Source organism: Pristiophorus japonicus, chromosome 7 (genome assembly GCF_044704955.1).
Source record: "Pristiophorus japonicus isolate sPriJap1 chromosome 7, sPriJap1.hap1, whole genome shotgun sequence".
Classification (NCBI taxonomy): Eukaryota; Metazoa; Chordata; class Chondrichthyes; family Pristiophoridae; genus Pristiophorus; species Pristiophorus japonicus.
The window spans coordinates 205,555,183-205,578,263 of NC_091983.1; the positions used below are offsets into that span (position 1 = coordinate 205,555,183).

A 23,081-nucleotide genomic window follows, 5' to 3' on the forward strand; every position below is an offset into this window, starting at 1 on the left:
ATTGATGTCGATGGTGGAAAAAGTGGGGTGTGGCCTGGGGGTTGGGTGTTATTGCCTGTTATACTAATGATTGCAGACCAATGTTGGTATAAAAATGTTTTTATTGAACATAACCTTGTTGCGCATTGTCTCAGATAGCTGGACCATTACACACTGGTGATTCCTTAACATGAAAGTGTTAAATAAAATTTAACTTCAATCAACTGGCACCAAGGTGATGGTCACTCACTTCAATGTTCTTTCAGGCAAATCATTCAGATATCAGCTCCTCACGTAAGAGTCTTGCAGCTATGTAGCCACCACGGGCCCTTTCCAGCAGTCTGGAGGGGGTCGTGGGCATGGTTGCATGCCAGCCTGATTGTCTGGCCCCAGGTCAGCGTCCAGCCCCTCATCGTCCTCTTCCTCTCCTGAGGTGGAGCATCAGTCCTTTCTGGCAATTTTTGGCCCCTCCTGATAGCCAGGTTGTGCAGCATGGAGCACACGACCACGAATTTACCTACTTGCTCAGGGTTGTATTGTAGCTCCCCTCCTGCGTGGTCCAGACATCTGAAGCACTGCTTAAGCACAGTTATTGTTTTCTGGACCACATTGCGTGTGTCTCTGTGGCTCCGGTTGCATCGCTTCTTGACTTTGTTGTGGGAGTCACACGGGGTCATCAACCAGGTGGCTAGGCCATATCGGTTATCACCAAGCATCAGGCATTATCCTTGTGGCTGACTCTTAAAGACAGCGCTCTCATGCAGGATGTGAGCCTCATCGAAGTTGCCTGGACATTTGGCATTCACTGCCATTATGACCTGGTTGTGGTCCACAACTAGTTGGACCTTCAGGGAGTGAAATCCTTTTCTGTTACGAAAATGCTCCTGGTACTGAGAAGGTGGCCGCATGGCGATGTGAGTGCACTGTAGAGCTCCCTGTACGCTGGGGAACTTAGCAGTGCGGTAGAATGCGCCAGCCCTGTCAGTCTGAGCCTCCGTGGTCATGGGGAAGCTGATAAAGTCCATCCTTCTCGCGTACAGGACCTCTGTGATCTGCCTAATGCAGCAATGGGTGGCATGGTGAGATAGAGGGCAAATCTCCACCGCAGAGTCCCGAAAGGAACCGGACACGTAGAAAGACAGTGCTGCGGTGACCTTGACCTCAACCGACGCTGATGTCCTGATAGCAGGCTGCATATATGGCCTGATGAGCTCTCATATTTCATTAATCACCACGTTGTGGAAGCGCAGTCTCCAAAGGCAGGTGTGTTGGACACGTCGAGGTAAGACCTCTTTTCCCTGTACGTGCGGGCTGTGTATGGTCTTGCCCTCCTCCTCATTCTTGCACGTCTTAAATTGGGGAAATAATGATGTGAATCACACATTAAGCCATCTGCACTCTGCATATTAATCGATGCAGGCTGAGAAATGGCTGGCCCCATTGCAATGAAAGTATAATAGCGATTGATCAGAAGCAATAATTTCCTCACTAAAATACACCTACAGTAAACCCCCAATAGGCCAGAGTCTGAAAATATGTCTATTGAGATAGTGACTTCACCTGAGAAGAACTCCAGAGTCAATACAAACTCCCCCGAAGTTGAAGCAGCCTTTTGAATGAAGCGACCTGCGATTTTAAAAATGACAGCCACATCGCTGGCATTAGTTCAGAAGAGTTCCACTTTTTCTGGGCGTTTTTTTGGGCGAGCGATATTGTGGCAATATGTGTGCGAGGTGGTGAAAGTGAAGGTGGGCGATCTCCTGGGTGTTAGTTTCGCCAAATGTGCTCTTTACGACAAAAAAAAATGGGCAGGCGGTATTATTGAATCTCGGCGTTAATTCCGTGCGGAAAGTAATGCTGGCCGATATTATGGCCGTTGATTTCGCCCATTGTGTTGATTCTGCCCCAAAAAAGTGGGCGGGCGGTAATATTTTTTCCCGGCTTTAAGCACATGGGAAAAGTCACACTCGGCGATAAGTTTCCTATAAGTGCCAGTCAGTTTCCATTTTCTGGCAAAATGGGCGCTATATGGGCGTTATACGTCATTTCAGTGGTAAAATGGGCGTTAAGTGGGCGTTAAGCATGCAAAAAAAAGTGGTGGTTCTAGCCCCATATGCCTTCTTAACCACCTTATCTACCTGGCCTGCCACCTTCAGGGATCTGCACTCCAAGGTCCCTTTGTTCCTTTGCATTTTTCAGTGTCGTACCATTTAATGTGTATTTCCTTGCCTTGTTTGACTTCCCCAAATGCATTACCTCACATTTATCCAGATTGAATTCCATTTGGCACTGTTCTGCCTACCTGACTAGTACATTGATATCTTCCTGCAGTCTGCAGCTTTCTTCTTCATTATCAACCACACATTGATCAGTATGTTTCCGGCCCGATGGGGGAGGAGGCTTTGCTGGATCTGGTTCTGGGGAATGAGGTAGGTCAAGTGGAGCAAGTATCAGTAGGTGAACATTTAGGGAACAGTGGTCATCGTATCATAAGGTTTATGAAAAGGACATGGAGCAATCTAGAGTAAAAATGATTAACTGGGGGAAGGCCAATTTCAGTGGGATGAGAGATCTGGCCCGGGTAAACTGGAATCAAAAATTGGCAGGCAAAACTGTAGTGGAATAGTGGGCTGCCTTTAAAGAGGAAATAGTTTGGGTACATTCGAGGTACATTCCCACGATGGGGAAAGGTAGGGCAACTAAAGTCAGAGCTCCCTGGATGACAAAACAGATAGAGAATATGATGAAGCAGAAAAAGAGTGCGTATGACAGATGTCGGGTTACAAATACATCTGAGAATCAGGCTATATATAGAAAGACAGTGTCGAAGGCCATGTATAAGGGCAGGTGCAGCTCCCTGCATTTTTCCTGCAGCTGTCGCACTGTCAACCGCGAGGGTCTATGGAGCGTCCTCCTCCATTTTGGATGCCCCCAAATGTTCGTCAATATCCTCCGCCTGCTGCATGACAACTTGCAGGCCGTGATCCTTACCAACGGATCTATTAGAGCCCCAATCCACATCCGGACCGGAGTCAAACAGGGCTGCGTCATCTCCTCAACCCTCTTCTCAATCTTCCTCGCTGCCATGCTCCACCTCACAGTCAACAAGCTCCCTGCTGGAGTGGAACTAAACTACAGAACCAGTTAGAAGCTATTCAACCTTCGCCGTCTCCAGGCCAGATCCAAGACCACCCCAACCTCTGTCATCGAGCTACAGTAGGCGGACGACACCTGCGTCTGCGCACATTCAGAGGCTGAACTCCAGGACATAGTCGACGTATTTACTTGAGGCGTACGAAAGCATGGGCCTTATGCTAAACATCCGTAAGGCAAAGGTCCTCCACCAGCCTGTCCTCACCGCACAGCACTGTCCCCCAGTCATCAAGAAACTTACGGCGTGACCCTGGACAACATAGACCATTTCCCACACCTCGGGAACCTTTTATTAACAAAAGCAGACATTGATGAGGAGACTCAACACCGTCTCCAGTGCGCCAGCGCAGCCTTCGGCCGCCTGAGGAAAAGAGTGTTCGAAGACCAGGCCCTCAAATGTACCACCAAGCTCATGGTCTACGGGGCTGTAGTAATGCCCGCCCTCCTGTATGGCTCAGAGACATGGACCATGTACAGCAGACACCTCAAGTCACTGGAAAAATACCACCAACGATGCCTTCGCAAGATCCTACAAATCCCCTGGGAGGACAGATGCACCAACATTAGTGTCCTCGTCCAGGCCAACATCCCCATCATTGAAGCACTGACCACACTTGATCTGCTCTGCTGGGCAGGCCACATCGTCCGCATGCCAGACACGAGACTCCCAAAGCCAAGCGCTCTACTCGGAACTCCTTCATGGCAAACGAGCCAAAGGTGGACAGAGGAAATGTTACAAGGACACCCTCAAAGCCTCCCTGATAAAGTACAACATCCCCACCGACACCTGGATGTCCCTGGCCAAAGACCACCCTAAATGGAGGAAGTGCATTCGGGAGGGCGCTGAGCACCTCGAGTCTCATTGCCGAGTGCATGCAGAAAATAAGCGCAGGCAGCGGAAAGAACATGCGGCAAACCTGTCCCACCCCTCCCTTACCCTCAACGACTATATGTCTCACCTGTGGCAGGGACTGTGCCTCTCGTATTGGACTGTTCAGCCACCTAAGGGCTCATTCTAAGAGTGGAAGCAAGTCTTGGACTGCCTATGATGATATAGAAAGGTCAGAGGACAAGTGAAAAAGAAAATAAGAGGGGCAAAGAGAGAGTATGAGAATAGAATGGCAACCAACATAAAAAGTAATTCAAAAGTCTTCCATAGGCATATAAATACTAAAAGGGTAATAAGAGGGGTGGGGCCGATTAGGGACCAAAAAGGAGACATATATGGAGACAGAGGGTATGGCTGAGGTACTAAATTATTACTTTGCATCTGTCTTCATCAAGGAAGCGGATGCTGCCAGAGGCATAGTGAAGGAGGAGGAAGTGGAGACACTTGAGAGCATAAAAATTGATAAAGAAGAGTTATTAGAAAGGCTGGCTGTACATAAAGTAGATAAATCACCAGGAGCAGATGGGATGCATCCTAGGATGCTAAGGGAATTGAGGGAGGAAATCGTGGAGGTACTGGCCTTAATATTCCAATCCTCCATAGGTATGGGGTGATGCCAGAGGACTGGAGAATTGCAAATGTTATACCATTGTTCAAAAAAGGGCGTAAAAATAAACCCAGCGACTACAGGCAGTTTAACCTCAGTAGTGGGGAAGCTTTTAGGAACAGTAATCAGGGACAACATTAATAGTCACTTGGATAGGGGTGGATTAATTAAGAAAAGCCAGCACGGATTTGTTAAAGGCAAATCGTGTTTAACCAACTTGATCGAATTTTTTGATAAGGTAACAAAGAGGGTTGATGAGGGTAATGCAGTTGACGTAGTATACATGGATTTCCAAAAGCTGTTCGACAAAGTACCACATGATGGACTTACCAGCAAAATTGAAGCCTATGGAATAAAAGGGACAGTGGCACCCTGATACGAAATTAGCTAAGTGATAGGAAGCAGAGAGTATTGGTGAATGGTTTTTCGGACTGGAGGAAGGTATACAGTGGTGTTCCCCAGGGTCAGTTCTAGGACACTGCTTTTCTTGATGTATATTAATGACTTGGATGTGGGTGCACAGTGCACAATTTCAAAATTTGCAGATGACACAAAACTTGGAACTATAGTGAACCATGAAGAGGAGAGTGATAGATTTCAAGAAGACATAGACAGGCTGGTGAAATGGACAAACAAGTGGCAGATGAAATTTAACACAGAAAAGTGTGAAATGATGCATTTTTGTAGAAAGAATGAGGAAAGGACAAATAAACTAAATGGTACAATCCTAAAGGGGGTGCACGAACAGAGAGACCTGGGGGTATGTATGCATAAATCATTGAAGGTGGCAGGGCAGATTGAGAAAGCAGTTAAAAAGGCGTATGGGATCCTGGGCTTCATAAATAGAGAGGTATAGAGTACAAAAGTGTGGAAGTTATGACGAACTTGTATAAAATACTGGTTCGGCCCCAACTGGAGTTCTGTGTCCAGTTCTGGGCACCACACTTTAGGAAGGATTTGAATGTCTTAGAGAGGATGCAGTAAAGATTTACGAGAACAATTCCAAGGATGAAGGACTTCAGTTACGTGAATAGGCTGAAGAAGTTGGGGTTGTTCTCCTTGGAGCAGAGAAGATTGAGAGGCGATTTGATAAGGGGTTTGGACAGACTAGATAGAGAGAAACTGTTCCTATTGGCCGAAGGGTTGAGAACCAGAGAACACAGATGTAAGGTGATTGGCAAAAGAACCAAAGGCGATGTAAGAAAAACAATTTTTACACAGTGAGTGGTTAAGATCTGGGATGGACTGCCTCAAAAGGTGGCGGAGGCAGACTCAATTTTATCTTTCAAAAGGGAGTTGGATGAGTATCTGAAGGAAAAAAATTTTCAGGGCTACGGGGAAAGGGCAGGGGATTGGGACTAGCTGAGAGTCGGTATGGACTCAATGGACCGAATGGCCTTCTACCATGCTGTAAGCATTCCATGATTCTATGAACTCAATCACCTCTAAATTCCCCTCCAAGTCATATACTATCCTCACTTAGGCATATGTTACCATTCCTTCATTATCACTGTATCAATATTCTGGAATTCCATACCTAATGCCATTTTGGGAGCACAATGTTTAGTGGTTGAAGGAGAAGGCCACTGTCACTCTCAGGGTAACTATGAATGGACAATAATTGTAGCCTTGGCAGTGACATCTATATCGCAAGAAAATCTGGCAGAATACAGAGAGTGCAGGTGGAAATTGAAAAAGGCTACAAGATGGGCAGAGAGAGAGAGAATTAGAAAAGATTAGCAAAGATGGCCCTTACGGCTAAAGGGATCAAGGGGTATGGAGAGAAAGTAGGAAAGGGGTACTGAGGTGAATGATCAGCCATGATCTTATTGAATGGTGGTGCAGGCTCAAAGGGCCGAATGGCCTACTCCTGCACCTATTTTCTATGTTTCTATGTAACATAAAAGGGAACCCCAAATCTTTTATAAACATATAAAAAGTAAAAGAATAGTTAAAGGAATGGCGGCCGATTAGGGACAAAAAAGGATATCTTCTCGTGGACTCAAAGCATGACTGAGGTACTGAATGATTACTTTGCATCAAAAAAGAAAAGGACGAAATTAATGTTTTAGTAGAGGAGTGGGGAGTAGAGATATTGGATAGGATAAAAATAGATAGAAAGGAGGTGCTAAATAGGTTGGTGTCAACGTTAATAAGGTTTCCAAGGGAAGCAAGGATGAAGACAGTAGAAGCTCTGACCCCAATCTTTCAATCCTCCTTGGATATTGCAGCAGTGGCAGATGACTGGAATATTGAAAATGTTACACCCCGTTCAAAAAAGGGGAGAGGGATAAACCTGGCAGCTACAGGTCAGTCAGTCTAATGTCAGTGATGAGAAAACTACTAGAGACCATTGTCAAGGACAAAATTAATTCTCACTTGGAGAAGCATGTGTTAATAATGTACAGCCAACACTGATTTGTTGAAGGTAAATCGTGTCTGATTAACCTGACTCAGTTCTTCAATAAGTAACAGAGAGGGTTGAAGGTAGTGCAGTAGATGTATGACTTTCAAAAGGCATTTAATAAAGTACCATACAACAGACTTAGTCGGAAAATAGTACATGGTATTAAAGGGATGGTATTAGGACCATTACTTTTTTTGTTATGTATAAATGACCTAGTCTTGGGTATAGAAAGTACAATTTCGAGGTTTGCGAATGATACAAAACTTGGCAACATAGTAAATAGTGAGCAGGAAGACATAGGCAGACTGATGAAATGGGCAGACACATGACAGATGCAATTTAATGCTGGTAAGTGTGAAGTGATGCACTTTGGGAGAAACAACATGGAGAGGCAGTATAATATAAATGGTACTATTTTGAGGAGGATGCAAGAGGATCTAAGGGTGCATATTCATAAATCCTTGAAGGTGGCAGAGCAAGTTGATAAGTCAGTTAAGAAAGCATATGGGATACTTGGCTTTGTAAATAGGGGTATTGAATACAAAAACAAGGAAGTCATGCTAAACAAATCTCTGATTAAGCCTCAGCTGGAATACAGTGTACTATTCTGGGCATCACACTTTAGGAATGATGTCAAGGCCTTGGAGAGGGTACAGAGAAGGTTTACCAGGATGATACCAGAGATGAGGAAGCTCTGTTACGTATGAGAGATTGGAGAAACTGGAATTGTTCTTTTTGGAGCAGAAAAGGCTAAGCGAAGACTTAATAAAGGTATAAAAAATGATATGGGGTTTTGATAGAGCAAGTCGGGAGAAACTGTTTTCTCCAGCAAATGGGTCAGTAATCAGAGGTCATAGATTTCCTGGATAAATAACTAGAGGGGAAATGAGAAATTATTTCAGAGGGTTGTTATAATCTGGATTTCACTACCGGAAAGGATGGTAGAATCAGATTCCATAAGAACTTTCAAAAGGCAGTTGGATTTGTATTTGAAGAGAACTAATGTGCAGAGTTAAGGGGAAAATGCTGGGGTGTGGGACTAAATTGGACAGCTCTTTCAAAGAGCCAGCACAGGCACAATGGGCCAAATGGCCCCCTTTTGTGATGTAAGATTCTATGAAATAAAAAACAAGCAGAAACATAGAAAATAGGTACAGGAATAGGCCATTTGGCCCTGCGAGCCTGCACCACCATTCAATATGATCATGGCTGATCATGCACTTCAGTACCCCATTCCTGCTTTCTCTCCATACCCCTTGATCTCTTTAGCCATAAGGGCCACATCTAACTCCTTTTTGAATATATCTAATGAACTAGCCTCAACAACTCTCTGTGGTAGAGAATTCTACATGCTCACAAATGAAAAAGTTTCTCCTCATCTCGGTCTTAAATGGCTTACTCCTTATCCTTAGACTGTGACCCTTGGTTCTGGACTTCCCCAACATCGGGAACATTCTTCCTGCATCTAACCTGTCCAATCTCATCAGAATTTTATATGTTTCTATGAGATCCCCTCTCATTCTTCTAAATTCCATTGAATATAAGCCTAGTTGATCCAGTCTTTCTTCATATGTCAGTCCTGTCAACCCGAGAATCAGTCTGGTGAACATAAATTAAATGTGCTTTGCAGAATGAAGTACATGATGCTACTGAAGAATTACATAGAAACATAGAAACATAGAAAATAGGTGCAGGAGCAGGCCATTCAGCCTCTAGCCTGCACCGCCATTCAATGAGTTCATGGCTGAACATGAAACTTCAGTACCCCCTTCCTGCTTTCTCGCCATAACCCTTGATCCCCCGAGTAGTAAGGACTTCATCTAACTCCCTTTTGAATATATTTAGTGAATTGGCCTCAACTACTTTCTGTGGTAGAACATAGAAAATAGGTGCAGGAATAGGCCATTCGGCCCTTCGAGCCTGCACCACCATTCGATAAGATCATGGCTGATCGTTCCCTCAGTACCCCTTTCCTGCTTTCTCTCCATACCCCTTGATCCCCTTAGCCATAAGGTCCATATCTAACTCCCTCTTGAATATATCCAATGAACTGGCATCAGCAACTCTCTGCGGTAGGGAATGCCATAGGTTAACAACTCTCTTGAGTGAAGAAGTTTCTCATCATCTCAGTCCTAAATGGCTAACCCCTTATCCTAAGACTGTGTCCCCTGGTTCTAGACTTCCCCAACATCGGGAACAATCTACTCGATCTAACCTGTCCTGTCCCGTCAGAATCTTGTATGTTTCTGTGAGATCCCCTCTCATTCTTCTAAACTCCAATGTATAAAGGCCCAGTTGATCCAGTCTCTCCTCATATATCAGTCCAGCCATCCCAGGAATCATTCTGGTGAACCTTCGCTGCACTCCCTCAATAGCAAGAATGTCTTTCCTCAGATTAAGAGACCAAAACTGAACACAATAATCCAGGTGAGGTCTCACCAAGGCCCTGTACAACTGCAGTAAGACATCACTGCTCCTATACTCAAATCCCCTAGCTATGAAGGCCAACATACCATTTGCCTTCTTTACCGCCTGCTGTACCTGTATGTCAACTTTCAATGATTGATGAACCATGACATCCCGGTCTCGTTGCACCTCCCCTTTTCTTGCCACCATTCAGATAATATTCTGTCGTTGCGTTTTTGCCCCCAAAGTGGATAACCTCACATTTATCCACATTATACTGCAGCTGCCATGCATTTGCCCACTCACCTAACCTGTCTAAGTCACCCTGCAGCCTCTTAGCGTCCCCCTCACAGCTCACACCGCCACCCAGTTTCGAGTCATCTGCAAACTTGGAGATATTATACTCAATTCCTTCATCCAAATCATTGATGTATATTGTAAAGAGCTGGGGTCCCAGCACTGAGCCCTGCGGCACTCCACTAGTCACTGCCTACCATTCTGAAAAGGACCCGTTTATCCCAACTCTCTGCTTCCTGTCTGCCAACCAGTTCTCTATCCATGTCAGTATATTATCCCAAATACCATGTGCTTTGATTTTGCACACCAATCTCTTGTGTGGGACTTGTCAAAGGCCTTTTGAAAGTCCAAATACACCACATCCACTGGTTCTCCCTTGTCCACTCTATTGGTTACATCCTCAAAAAAATTCCAGAAGATTTGTCAAGCATGATTTCCCCTTCATAAATCCAAGCTGACTTGGACTGATCCTGCCACTGCTTTCCAAATGCGCTGCTATTTCATCCTTAATAATTGATTCCAACATTTTCCCCACCACTGATGTCAGGCTAACCGGTCTATAATTACCCGCTTTCTCTCTCCCTCCATTTAAAAAAAAGTAGTGTTACATTAGCTACCCGCCAGTCCATAGGAACTGATCCCGAGTCGATAGACTGTTGGAAAATGATCACCAAAAACTGGAGGAGGTCATTTAAGGAAGTGGCCTTAAAATGATCACCAATGCATCCACTATTTCTAGGGCCACTTCCTTAAGTACTCTGGGATGCAGACTATCAGGCCCTGGGGATTTATCGGCCTTCAATCCTATCAATTTCCCTAACACAGTTTCCCACCTAATAAGGATATCCTTCAGTTTCTCCTTCTCACTAGACGCTCGGTCCCCTAGTACTTCCGGAAGGTTATTTGTGTCTTCCTTCGTGAAGACAGAATCAAAGTATTTGTTCAGTTGGTCTGCCATTTTTTGGTTCCCCATTATAAATTCACCTGAATCCGACTGCAAGGGACCTACGTTTGTCTTAACTAATCTTTTTCTCTTCACATATCTATAGAAGCTTTTGCAGTAAGTTTTTATGTTAAAGGCAAGCTTCTTCTCATACTCTATTTTCCTCCTCTTAATTAAACCCATTGTCCTCCTCTGCTGAATTCTAAATTTCTCCCAGTCCTCAGGTCTGCTGTTTTTTCTGGGCAATTTATATGACTCTTCCTTGGATTTAACACTATCCTTAATTTCCCTTGTTAGCCACAGTTGAGCCACCTTCCCCGTTTTATTTTTACTCCAGTCAGGGATGTACAGTTGCTGGAGTTCATCCATGTGATCTTTAAATGTTTGCCATTGCCTATCCACCGTCAACCCTTTAAGTATCATTTGCCAGTCTATTCTAGCCAATTAATGCCTCAAACCATCGAAGTTACCTTTCCTTAAGTTCAGGACTCTAGTTTCTGAATTAACGGTGTCACTCTCCATCCTAATAAAGCATTCTACCATATTATGGTCATTCTTCCCCAAGGGGTCTCGCACAACAAGATTGCTAATTAGTCCTTTCTCATTACACATCACCCAGTCTAGGATGGCCAGCTCCCTGGTTGGTTCCTCGACATATTAGTCTAGAAAACCATCCCTAATACACTCCAGGAAATCCTCCTCCACCGCATTGCTACCAGTTTTGTTAGCCCAATCAATATGTAGATTAAAGTCACCGATGATAACTGCTGTACCTTTATTGCATGCATCCCTAATTTCTTCTTTGATGCTGTCCCCAATCTTACTACTACTGTTTGGTAGTCTGTACACAATTCCCACTAGCGTTTTCTGCCCCTTGGTACTCCGTAGCTCCACCCATATCGATTCAACATCATCCAAGTTAGTGTCCTTTCTTACTATTGCATTAATTTCCTCCTTAACCAGCAATGCTACCCTGCCTCCTTTTCCTTTCTGTCTATCCTTCCTAAATATTGAATACCCCTGGATGTTGAGTTTACAGCCTTGGTCACCCTGGAGCCATTTCTCCGTGATGCCAATTACATCATACCCGTTAACTGCTATCTGCGCAGTTAATTCGTCCACCTTATTCCGAATACTCCTCGCAGTGAGGCACAGAGCCTTCAGGCTTGTCTTTCTAACACACTTTGCCCCTTTAGAGTTTTGCTGTAATGTGGCCCTTTATGCTTTTTGCCTTAGGTTTCTCTGCCCTCCACTTTTACTTTTTTTCTTTCTATCTTTTGCTTCTGCCCCCATTCAACTTCCCTCTGTTTCCCTGAATAGGTTCCCATTCCCCTGCCATATTAGTTTAACTCCTCCCCAACAGCACTAGCAAACACTCCCCCGAGGACACTGGTTCCGGTCCTGCCCAGGTGCAAACCATCCGGTTTGTACTGGTCCCACCTCTCCCAGAACCGTTTCTAATGTCCAAGGAGTTTGAATACCTCGCTGCTGCACCACTCCTCAAGCCACGTATTCATCTGAGCTATCCTGCGATTCCTACTCTGACTAGCACGTGGCACTGGTAGCAATCCTGAGATTATGACTTTTGAGGTCCTACTTTTTAATTTAGCTCCAAACTCCCTAAATTCGCCTTGTCAGACCTCATCCCTTTTTTTTACCTATATCATTTGTACCTATATGCACCACGACAACTGGCTGTTCACCCTCCCTTTTCAGAATGCTCTGCACCCGCTCCGGGAGGCAACATACCATCCTGGAGTTTCGGTTGCGGCTGCAGAAACGTCTATCTATTCCCTTTACAATTGAATCCCCTATCACTATAGCTCTCCCACTCTTTTTTCTGCCCTCCTGTGCAGCAGAGCCACCCATGGTGCCATGAACTTGGCTGCTGCTGCCCTCCCCTGATGAGTCATCCACCTCAACAGTACCCAAAGCGATGTATCTGTTTTGCAGGCAGAAGACCGCAGGGGACCCCTGCACTACCTTCCTTGCACTGCTCTTCCTGTTGGTCACCCATTCCCTATCTGACTGTGGTAAGACCAACTCACTAAACGTGCTATTCACGTCATTCTCAGCATCGTGCATGCTCCAGAGTGAATCCACCTGCAGCTCCAGCGCCGCAATGCGGTCCGTCCGGAGCTGCAGCCGGATACACTTCCCGCACACGTAATCGTCAGGGACACTGAAAGCATCCCTGACTTCCCACATAGTACAGGAGGAGCATAACATATGTCCGAGCTCTCCTGCCATGACTTAATCCCTAGATAAACTTAATTTGGCAACAATAATATTAAAAGGTTACTGACTGATAAAAGAAAAGGAAAAGAAAAACTACTTACCAATCACTTACCCCCTTGGCTGTGACATCACCTTTCGATTTCTTTCTACTTTTTTGCCTTCTCTCCCTGCAACTGCACCAGCTGGCCTCTCCGACGTGTTGGGCCTTTTGTAGGCCTTCAACGTCCCCGGAGCCCTGCTGCTCGCACTCCTGCCTCTCCGATGCGTTGGGCCTTTTGTAGGCCTCCGACGTCCCCGGACTCCCTGCTGCTCGCATATGACAGTACATGACTTTATGCCAAAGCCATAAATATTCATTTTAATAGGGTTTATTGGTGTCAGGTGGATTTGCAGTTCCTCAAACAACTTGTATTTATATTGGGCCCTCAACATCATAAAACATCCCAAAATGGAGCATTTTTTTTACCCCATAGACACAGGCCAAAACCTCCTTCTCGACCATACTGTAGGCTCTTTCGGCCTTGGATAGATTCTAAACGCATATGCAACCGGTTGGAGTTGCCTGCTACATTTGCTTGCTGTAAAACACACCCGACACCGTACAACGACACGTCACATGCTAAAACTAGATGTTTACCTGTCATACAATACAAGCAACTTGTTCGAACACAGCAAGTTTCTGGCCTTTTTGAAGGCGGCCTCTTGATTTTGACCCCAAACGCAGTAGTCTTTCTTGCGTAGCAACTTGTGCAACGGTTCGAGCAAGGTGCTCAACCCTGGAAGAAAGTTACCGAAATAGTTGAGGAGTCCCAGGAGCAAGCGCAACTCCGTTACATTTCGTGGTCCGGGTGCATTCTTGGTGGCCTCTGTTTTCGAATCCGTGGGCCTGATGTCATCTGCCGCAATCCTCCTCCCCAGGAATTCTACCTCTGGCGCCAGGAAGACACACTTGGATCTTTTCAGCCGGAGTCCGACTCTGTTTAGTCAACTTAAAACCTCTTGCAGGTCATGCAGGTGTTCGGTGGTGTCGCGACCAGTGATTAGGATGTCATCCTGAAATACAATGGTGCGTGGAACCGATTTCAACAGACTCTCCATGTTCCTTTGGAAGATGGCTGCAGCCGAGCGGATCCCGCACTGGCACCTGTGATACAATAACAGTCCCTTGTTTGTGTTAATGCACGTTACTTGGTCATGTAAGCGGAGGTTAGATCCAGCTTGGGAAATGCCTTTCCCCTTGCTAATGTTGCAAAGAGATCATCGGCTTTGGGTAGCGGATACTGGTCCTGTAATGAAACTCGGTTGATCGTTACCTTGTAGTCGTCGCAGATTCTGACCATGCCATCGCTCTTAAGTACTGGAACAATCGGGCTGGCCCACTCGTTGAATTCGACTGGTGATATGATTCCCTTGCGTTGACGTCTGTCCAATTCGATCTCCACTTTCTCCCTCTTCATGTAAGGGACCGCTCGAACCTTGTGATGAACAGGCTGTGCCTCGGGGACCAAGTGGATCTGCACTTTGGCGCTTGTGAAGTTGCCGATGCCTGGATAAAATAGGGATGGGAACTTGCTCAGCATTTGTGCACAGGAAGCATCGTACACTGAAGGTATTGCTCTGACAGTTCCACCGAATCTTCCCCATTCAGCTTTTGCCAAGCAGCGTTGACCCGTCGCCTGGTACAACCCACAGTGGCAATTCGTTTATCTCTCCATCATAGGATATCTTTACCTTCGCACTGCCTATAACTGGGATCAGTTCCTTGGTGTAAGTGCACAGCTTTGTCTGAATCGGGCTCAGCTTGGGTCTTTGTTCTTTGTTGCCGCACAGCCTCTCAAGTGCCTTCTGGCTCATAAGTGACTGACTCGCTCCCATGTCCAACACCATGGAAACAGGAATGCCATTTATCTTGACTTTCATCATTATGGGGGGACGTTTGGTAGTGAAGGTGTGCACCCCATGCACTGCTTCCTCGAACTGAGTCACCTCTTTAGCTTGTACAGTATGATCCTTGCAGGATTGGAAACCTCCTGCCGACTCATCTGCCACGTTTTGAGTCGCAGTTCTTATGCACATTCGTTGTGCGTGGCCCTTTTGGCCGCAGTCTTTGCACACATAGTGTCTGAATCGACACAGACAGGTCCGATGGTTAGCCCCGCAACGCCGGCATTTTAAACGATTCACATTTATACCCCTTGGCGGATTCTGAGTCGGACTAATTCTTTGATCAACAATTATTTTCTGCACAGTACTTGCCAGTGAGTTTTAATTCTGGGAGAATCTCAACGTTGAGGCCGTGAACGCCTGGCTTATGGTGATGGTCCACTTCACATCCCATCCCGTTGCGAAAACGTCCCGCAACACATCGTTGAGGAGTTCGCCAAATTTGCACGGTTCCGTGGCCTTCATAGATCTGTGACATATTCTTCTAAATCCTGGTCCTCGGTGCGGCGGTGTGTGTAGAAGCGATACCTGGCCAGCAAAACCCGAGTAAAGGCTTTACCCTCTGTAAACTTTTCTAAACTACCAACGGCAGCCATTTCTGCGTGTAAGTCCATGATCTGTTCTCGTCGCCAGTTAATATGTCCCTGCTTATCTGTAGAATAACTCCATGAGGCCTAGTACTATGCTTGAACTGCTGTGACCTTAGTCTCTTTATTCTAACTCAGAGCAAGGCAGCAATGTGGTGACCAGCCTTTTATACAGCTCCTGCCTGGGACTCCCACAGTTTCACCCTCTAGTGGTACCAGTATAGTATGTACAGAGTATACATATATGACAGATAGTATGCAGGTACAGCAAGTGATCAGGAAGACCAATGGTAACTTGGCCTTTATTGCAAAGGGGATGGAGTATAAAAGCGGGGAAGTCTTATTACAGCTATATAAGGTATTAGTGTGGTCACACTTGGAATATTGTGTGCAGTTTTGGTTTCTATATTTACAAAAGGATATACTTGCTTTGGAGGCAGTTCAGAGAAGGTTCACTAGGTTGATTCCGGGGATGAGGGGGTTGACTTATGAGGAAAGGTTGAGTAGGTTGGGCCTCTACTCATTGGACTTGAGAAGAATGAGAGGCGATCTTATCGAGACGTATAACATTATGAGGAGGCTTGATAGGGTGGATGCAGAGAGGATGTTTCCATTGGTGGGGAAGACTCGAACTAGAGGGCATGATCTTAGAATAAGGAGCTGCCCATTTAAAACAGAGATGAGGAGAAATTTCCTCTCGGAGGGTTATGAATCTGTGGAATTTGCTGCCTCAGAGAGCTGTGGAAGCTGGGACATTGAATAAATTTAAGACCGAAATAGATGGTATCTTATTTGATAAGGGTTATGGGGAGCAGGCAGGGAAGTAGAGCTGAGTCCATGATGAGATCAGTTATGATCTTATTGAATGGCGGAGCAGGCTCGAGGGGCCATATGGCCTACTCCTGTTCCTATTTCTTATGTTCTTATGTTCTAAGTATTATTGTAGTCACTGTTTACTCTGTATCTAACCCGTGCTGTACCTGCCCTGGGAGTGTTTGATGGTACAGTGTAGAGGGGGTTTACTCGACGTGCCAGACCGGAAATCGGCACGGTCCCAGCCTGCAAAACCATCAGCAGGCCAGGGCCATTGGAGGGAGCAGCGCGTGCTGCTGCAGAAGTGCGACGGCTGCGAAGTCAGGTCGCTGATTGCAGTGCAGGCAGGCACAGCAGGAGGGGCGAAGGAGTTTGTAGAGGGATGTGATCGGGTCCCAGGAGAGGCGTGAGTTTTGGGGCCCAGAAGAGGTGAGGGCCCAAGGGCAACACGGGCCAGCCCACACTGCTATGTGTGCGCACTAGGTCCGTGCAGCAGAGCTGGTATCCAGTCATCTTGGGTAATCCTTGCCACTAGACCAAGACCTAGCTCTGTCAAGCCCATGTGATGGCTGGTGTGCAACGGCCACCACACGATAAAAAAATCCACGCATAGGCACCTTCCACCCTTCAAGATGTAGTTTGGGACCTAGAATATTAGTTCTTTCATTCAAACACCTGTGAACTCATCCCTTTTTGGTGTGGAAGAAAGTCATCCTCGCTTCGAGGGACTGCCTATGATGATGAGGAGTAATATTATTATCACTGTTGGCACCCCTGTGCTTGCTGACCTACATTGGCTTCCGGTTGAGAAACTCCTTGATTTTAAAATTCTCATCCTTATTTTCAAATCCCTCCATGGCCTCACTATCTCTGTAACCTCCTCCAGCCTGACCACCTTCTGAGATATCTGCGCTCCTCCAAATCTGGCCTCTTGCGCATCCCCGAATTAAGTCGCTCCACCATTGGCGGCCGTGCTTTCAGGTGCGGAGGCCCTAAGCTCTGGAATTCCCTCCCTAAACCTCTCCGTCTCTCTATCTTTCTTTGCTCTTTTAAGACACTCCTTAAAATCTACCTCATTGACCAAGCTTTTGGCCACCTGTCCTAATATCTTCTTATGTGGCTCAGTGTCAAATTTTGTTTGATACCGCTCCCAGAAGCGCCTTGGGACATTTAACTATGTTAAAGGTGCTACATAAATACAAGTTGTTGTTGTCAAATTACTAGTTTCCCTCTTGGGACTTTCAATTCTGCGACTTGGCAGGTTCCACTGTAAAACATTTAAATTATTTCTAACTATATAGGATATTTGAATAAATGTCTCCCCCTTTAAATTTTTATTCCCTGGTAGCGGCTGCTGAGGCATGATTTTCTGCTCTAATTTTGCCCTCTGCCAGTGGTAGATGCCACAGCTTCACAGTTCCTCACTGCTTGCCCTGATGCAGATCAGGAATCGAGCGAAATGGGAGTCAAACTTCTATCCATCCATATTCTATACACCAAGCAATAGCATACTATCATTCAAACTACAAAAACATTGTAGTTAATTAATTTTTTAGGTCCCTCTACACCCACATATGCTGTCTCTCCTTTGCTAATGTTGCTATTGAGCCAGTCACAAAAACAGGCATGACAGCAGGCTGGATTTGCATGTCAGATCATTTTCCCTTGCTTTGTGACTTTAGTGCTTAGTCTCAACTCATCACTTTTTTCAGTGGTGCAGCTTGATTTGGAATTCACCACATGGGGAACTGTAGCACAAACTTATGTGCCAGCACTTTGTGGCACAATGCATTCGAGTATCAACATAGTTGGGATTGACATGCAGACCCTTCCATGACTATTATCCACACTGCTTCATGATTAACCAGCAGGTGGTATAATTCAAATCAATTCAGACAGTGTCATGTGATGCTCTATTTGGCAGCCTGACTGAGAATATAGCTTTGGAATATAAATTCGCAAGCCATTAATTGGGAGTCAAACGTACCAGCTAATTGATCCTTCAGAGATTGTAATAGTTCCTAATCTTGTATTATGGTCTAGTTTTTAGAAAGTTATGAGGAACAGTCAACTCTGCTGTCAGACTCCGCCTTCAATTACTGTCCACATGAAACCTGTAGGATCAAGGTCGAACCAGCAAAGGAAAGGGACAAAGTTGAAACAACCATGCATACAGAAAGCTCAGAAAATACATGGAAAGAATACTAATGTAATTTCAAAGCCCAGACATACTAGAGGACCTTGTCTCATTATTCAGCGCCAAGAAATGGCAGCTTTCTTCAAACTATTTGGTATGTACTGTAGGAAAAGAGGTAAAAAATTGTACTAAAGGGAGGAATATAATATAAAATATATTTCTGTCAGAAGGCTGGTCAGATAGCTTGAAAAGGTGGTGCCTCAACTGTCGCCAAAAGTTAAACACTTTGGGGTAGAATTTCTGCTTTGGGCATAATGGACAAGCCGAGCGCAAGTTGCGCTCAAAATTGTTAGTTTTCTGAATGAATTTTTTGCTCAAGTTTCTGCTCAAACTCATTTGCATGTCGCTGAATGTAAAATTTTCCATGAACCACCGCAATCGGGCATCGTTTTACGGTGCAACTTTTTTTCTTGCATTAAAAGATATTCCTTATTATATTTAAGAGTGGTAATCTGGTGCAGTTTTATCAATACAGCTGAAAATGGGTTTATCTAAAAAAAATAAGCATTTTTCATGAGAGTGCCTAGTCCACTATCTGTGAGAAATCCGATTTTAAGTAACTTGGCGAGACCACACCTGGAGTACTGCGTACAGTTTTGATCTCCTTACCCAAGGTAGGTTATACTTGCCTTAGAGGGGTTGCATAGAAGGTTCACTAGATTGATTCCTGGGATGAGAGGGCTGTCCTATAAGGAGAGATTGAGTAAAATGTTCTCCAGAGTTTAGATGATTGAGAGATGATCTCATTGAAACATTTAAAATTCTTCAAGGGGTTGTCAGAATAGATGCAGGGAGGATGTTTTCCCGAGCTGAGATGTCTAGAACATGGGGTCATAGTCTTCGAATAAGGGGTCAGCCATTTAAGAGGAGACATTTCTTTACTCAGAAGGTTGTGAATCTTTGAAATTCTCTACCTCAGAGGGCTGTGGATGCTGAGTTATTGAGTATATTCAAGACAGAGATCAACAGATTTTTGGACACTAAGGGAATCAAGGGATTATGGGAATAGTGCAAAATAGTGGACTTGAGGTAGAAAAGTCAGCTATGATCTCAGTGAAACATAGCAACATAGCAAATAGGCACAGGAGCAGGCCATTCGGCCCTTCGAGCCTGCACCACCATTCAATATGATCATGGCTGATCATGCAACTTTAGTACCCTATTCCTGCTTTCTCTCCATACCCCCTGATCCCTTTAACCATAAGGGCCACATCTAACTCCGTTTTGAATATATCCAATGAACTGGACTCAACAACTTTCTGTGGTAGAGAATTCCACAGGTTCACAACTCTCTGGGTGAAAAAGTTTCTCCTCATCTCGGTCCTATATGGCTTACACCTTATCCTTAAACTGTGTCCCTGGTTCTGTACTTTCCCAACATCCGGAACATTCTTCCTGCATCTAACCTGTCCAATCCCATCAGAATTTTATATGCTTCTATGAGATCCCCGCTCATTCTTCTAAATTCCAGTGAATATAAGCCTAATCGATCCAGTCTGTCTTCATATGTCAGTCCTGCCATCCTGGGAATCGTCTGGTGAACCTTCACTACACTCCCTCAATAGCAAGAATGTCCTTCTTCAGTTTAGGAAAGTGACTGAGCAGGCTTGAAGATCTATATGGCCTACCTTTGTTCCTGTTTCTTATGTTCTTAAAAAGAGCCATTTACTAGTTTCATTTGTATACAGTAGTCGGTTTTTCAGTAAATTAAATAATCTTTAATATTTAAAAGTACCTCCTCGAAGTCGTGCAAACGTGTGCAATTAGTGGAAACTCACCATGCTGATTCATTCGATCTGGGGCGTGGCCAGTTTTGTGTGCGGGGCTGGCTCCAGCACGATGTTTTTTAAACTAGCGCAAATGATCGCTGGACGTAACTTGCTCTTAAATTTATCGATCTTTTGCGCTGGTTTGGCCAATTTTGGGCAAATTACGCTGGAAAAGCGAGTGCAACCGAGCAGAAACTCTACCCTTTTGTGTTGTGTGCCCCTGTTCTGTTTGAGACTTGGGGCTAGACTTTCCACTTTTGTGCATATCGGGCAAAAATGGGTGTTATTTCCAGGGTGGGCGGTAAAAATGGGTTTTTGAGATCGCTGGATTATCGCCCATTTTCAAAATCCTAACTTTCCATTTTTGAAAATGGGCGTTACCACGAGTGATCTGAAATGGGCTTTAGTGTTACATTTTTTTGACCTTCTGCCGTAAAGTGTCGCCGACCATAACAACGGCATGGCAATGCTCATTTCCTGCCTTTCAGGAGGTCAGGGGTCATCATTACATGTGCATCCCCTGGATTCTGGGGAGGTTGCAGCAGATTGGAAAACTGCAAATGTAATACCCCTATTTAAAAAAGGAGGCAGACAAAAAGCAGGAAACTATAGACCAGTTAGCCTAACATCTGTGGTTGGGAAAATTTTGGAGTCCATTATTAAAGAAACAGTAGCAGGACATTTGGAAAAGCAAAATTCGGTCAGGCCAGAGTCAGCATGGATTTATGAAGGGGAAGTCATGTTTGACAAATTTGCTGGAATTCTTTGAGGATGTAACAAGCAGGCTGGATAAAGGGGAACCAGTGTATGTGGTGTATTTGGACTTCCAGAAGGCATTTGACAAGGTGTCACATAAAAGGTTACTGCCAAGATAAAAGTTCACGCGGTTGGGGGCAATATATTAGCATGGATAGAGGATTGGCTGACTAACAGAAAAGAGAGAGTCGGGATAAATGGTTCATTCTCTGGTTGGGAACCAGTAACTAGTGGGGTGCCGCAGGGATCAGTGCTGGGACCCCAACTATTTACAATCTATATTAATGACTTGGAAGAAGGGACTGAGTGTAACGTAGCCAAGTTTGCTGACGATACAAAGATGAGAGGAAAAGCAATGTGTGAGGAGGACACAAAAAATCTGCAAGAGGACATAGATAGGGCAAAAATTTGGCAGATGGAGTATAATGTTGGAAAGTGTGAGGTCATGCACTTTGGCAGAAAAAATCAAAGAGCAAGTTATTATTTAAATGGAGAAAGATTGCAAAGTGCTGCAGTACAGCATGAAACACAAGAGAATAGTATGCAGTTACAGCAAGTGATCAGGAAGGTCAATGGAATCTTGGCTTTTATTGCAAAGAGGATGGAGTATAAAAGCAGGGAAGTCTTGCTACAGTTGTACAAGGTATTGGTGAGTCCACACCTGGAATACTGCATGCAGTTTTGGTTTCCATATTTACGAAAGGATATACTTGCTTTGGAGACGGTTCGGAGAAGGTTCACTAGGTTGATTCCAGAGATGAGGGGGTTGACATATAAGGAAAGGTTGAGTAGATTGGGCCTCTAATCATTGGAATTCAGAAGAATGAGATGTGATCTTATCGAAACTATAAGATTATGAGGGGCCTTGACAAGGTGGATGCAGAGTGGATGCTTCCACTGATGGGGGAGACTAGAACTACAGGGCATGATCTTAGAATAAAGGGCCACCCATTTAAAACTGAGATGAGGAGAAATTTGTTCTCTCAGAGGGTTGTAAATCTATGGAATTCGCTGTCTCAGAGAACTGTAGAAGCTGGGTCATTGAATAAATTTAAGACAGAAATAGACAATTTCTTCAACGATAAGGGGTTATGGTGAGCGGGCAGGGAAGTGCAGCTGAGTCCATGATCAGATCAGCCATGAACTTATTGAATGGCGGAGCAGGCTCGAGGGGTCATATGGCCTACTCCTGTTCCTATTTCTTATGTTCTTATGTTCTTATAAGAGGAGACAGAGAGAGAAGGAGCAGAGAGGGACTAAACGCGTGTGTAGGTGTGATGTGTGCTTCTTTGGCTGTTGTGGGAGGCACAAGGGAAATTCACCAGCAGCAAAAAGCCTACTAAGCACAAAGAAGGTAGTTGGCACCGAGTTTTTGTGGAAAAAAATAATATTTAACATTGAAGGGATGGAGGAGGCGACCCAGCACGTTGTGGAGACTGAGGACGCTGGCATAGGCAGTGAACTGGGAGAGGAACAATTGGGAGGACGCAAAATAACAAGGAGGTTCTCGGACGAGGCAAATGCCTCCCTTATGCAGGAGTTCGAGTCACCGTGGGGTCAATTGACCCAGGGAGGGCGTGGGAAGCCCACACCAAAGGCCTACCAGAGGATATGGACCGAGATAGCCGAGGTGGTCTTGTTGGCGACCAACGAGGTGCGTGAGGGCAACCAATGCCGCAAGCAATGGAACGACCTTGTCGGATCCACCAGAGTAAGTATTACATTTATTTACACGTATTTACATGTTTATATAATTGTAATTGTAATGAGTGATTAAAATCAGATGTGATGTCTTGCACTTATACCGGGAAGGTTATACTCAAAGCCTGTGGTCACGGTATACATCTTTAGGTAAAGAATTATCATTTTCATTATAATCATGATTATATCTGTCAGTTCTGTGTTGTATCTGTCTCTGTGACAGTACCTAGCAATGATATCACGCAATCATCTCATGCCATGTCGTGCTGTTGTTACCTTTTACAGAAGAAGCTTTCGAGGAATAGGACCGAGCAGAGGCGAACGGGTGGGGAGCCACCAGTCATCGTCGACCTCACCGATACAGAGGAGTGGGTGCTGGCACTAGTGGGGACCCA

General features: G+C 45.0%; 1 protein-coding gene across 1 annotated transcript in view; it reads left to right on the forward strand.

The window, feature by feature from the left end:
• Positions 1-23,081, forward strand: part of spdya (speedy/RINGO cell cycle regulator family member A) — a 109,501-nt gene that overhangs the window by 18,551 nt on the left and 67,869 nt on the right. Inside the window, exon 2 of the mRNA XM_070884556.1 lies at positions 18,307-18,554. Within this exon, the coding sequence (XP_070740657.1) occupies positions 18,320-18,554 (235 nt within the window). The 5' untranslated portion in view covers positions 18,307-18,319. The remainder of the gene's footprint in view (positions 1-18,306; positions 18,555-23,081) is intronic.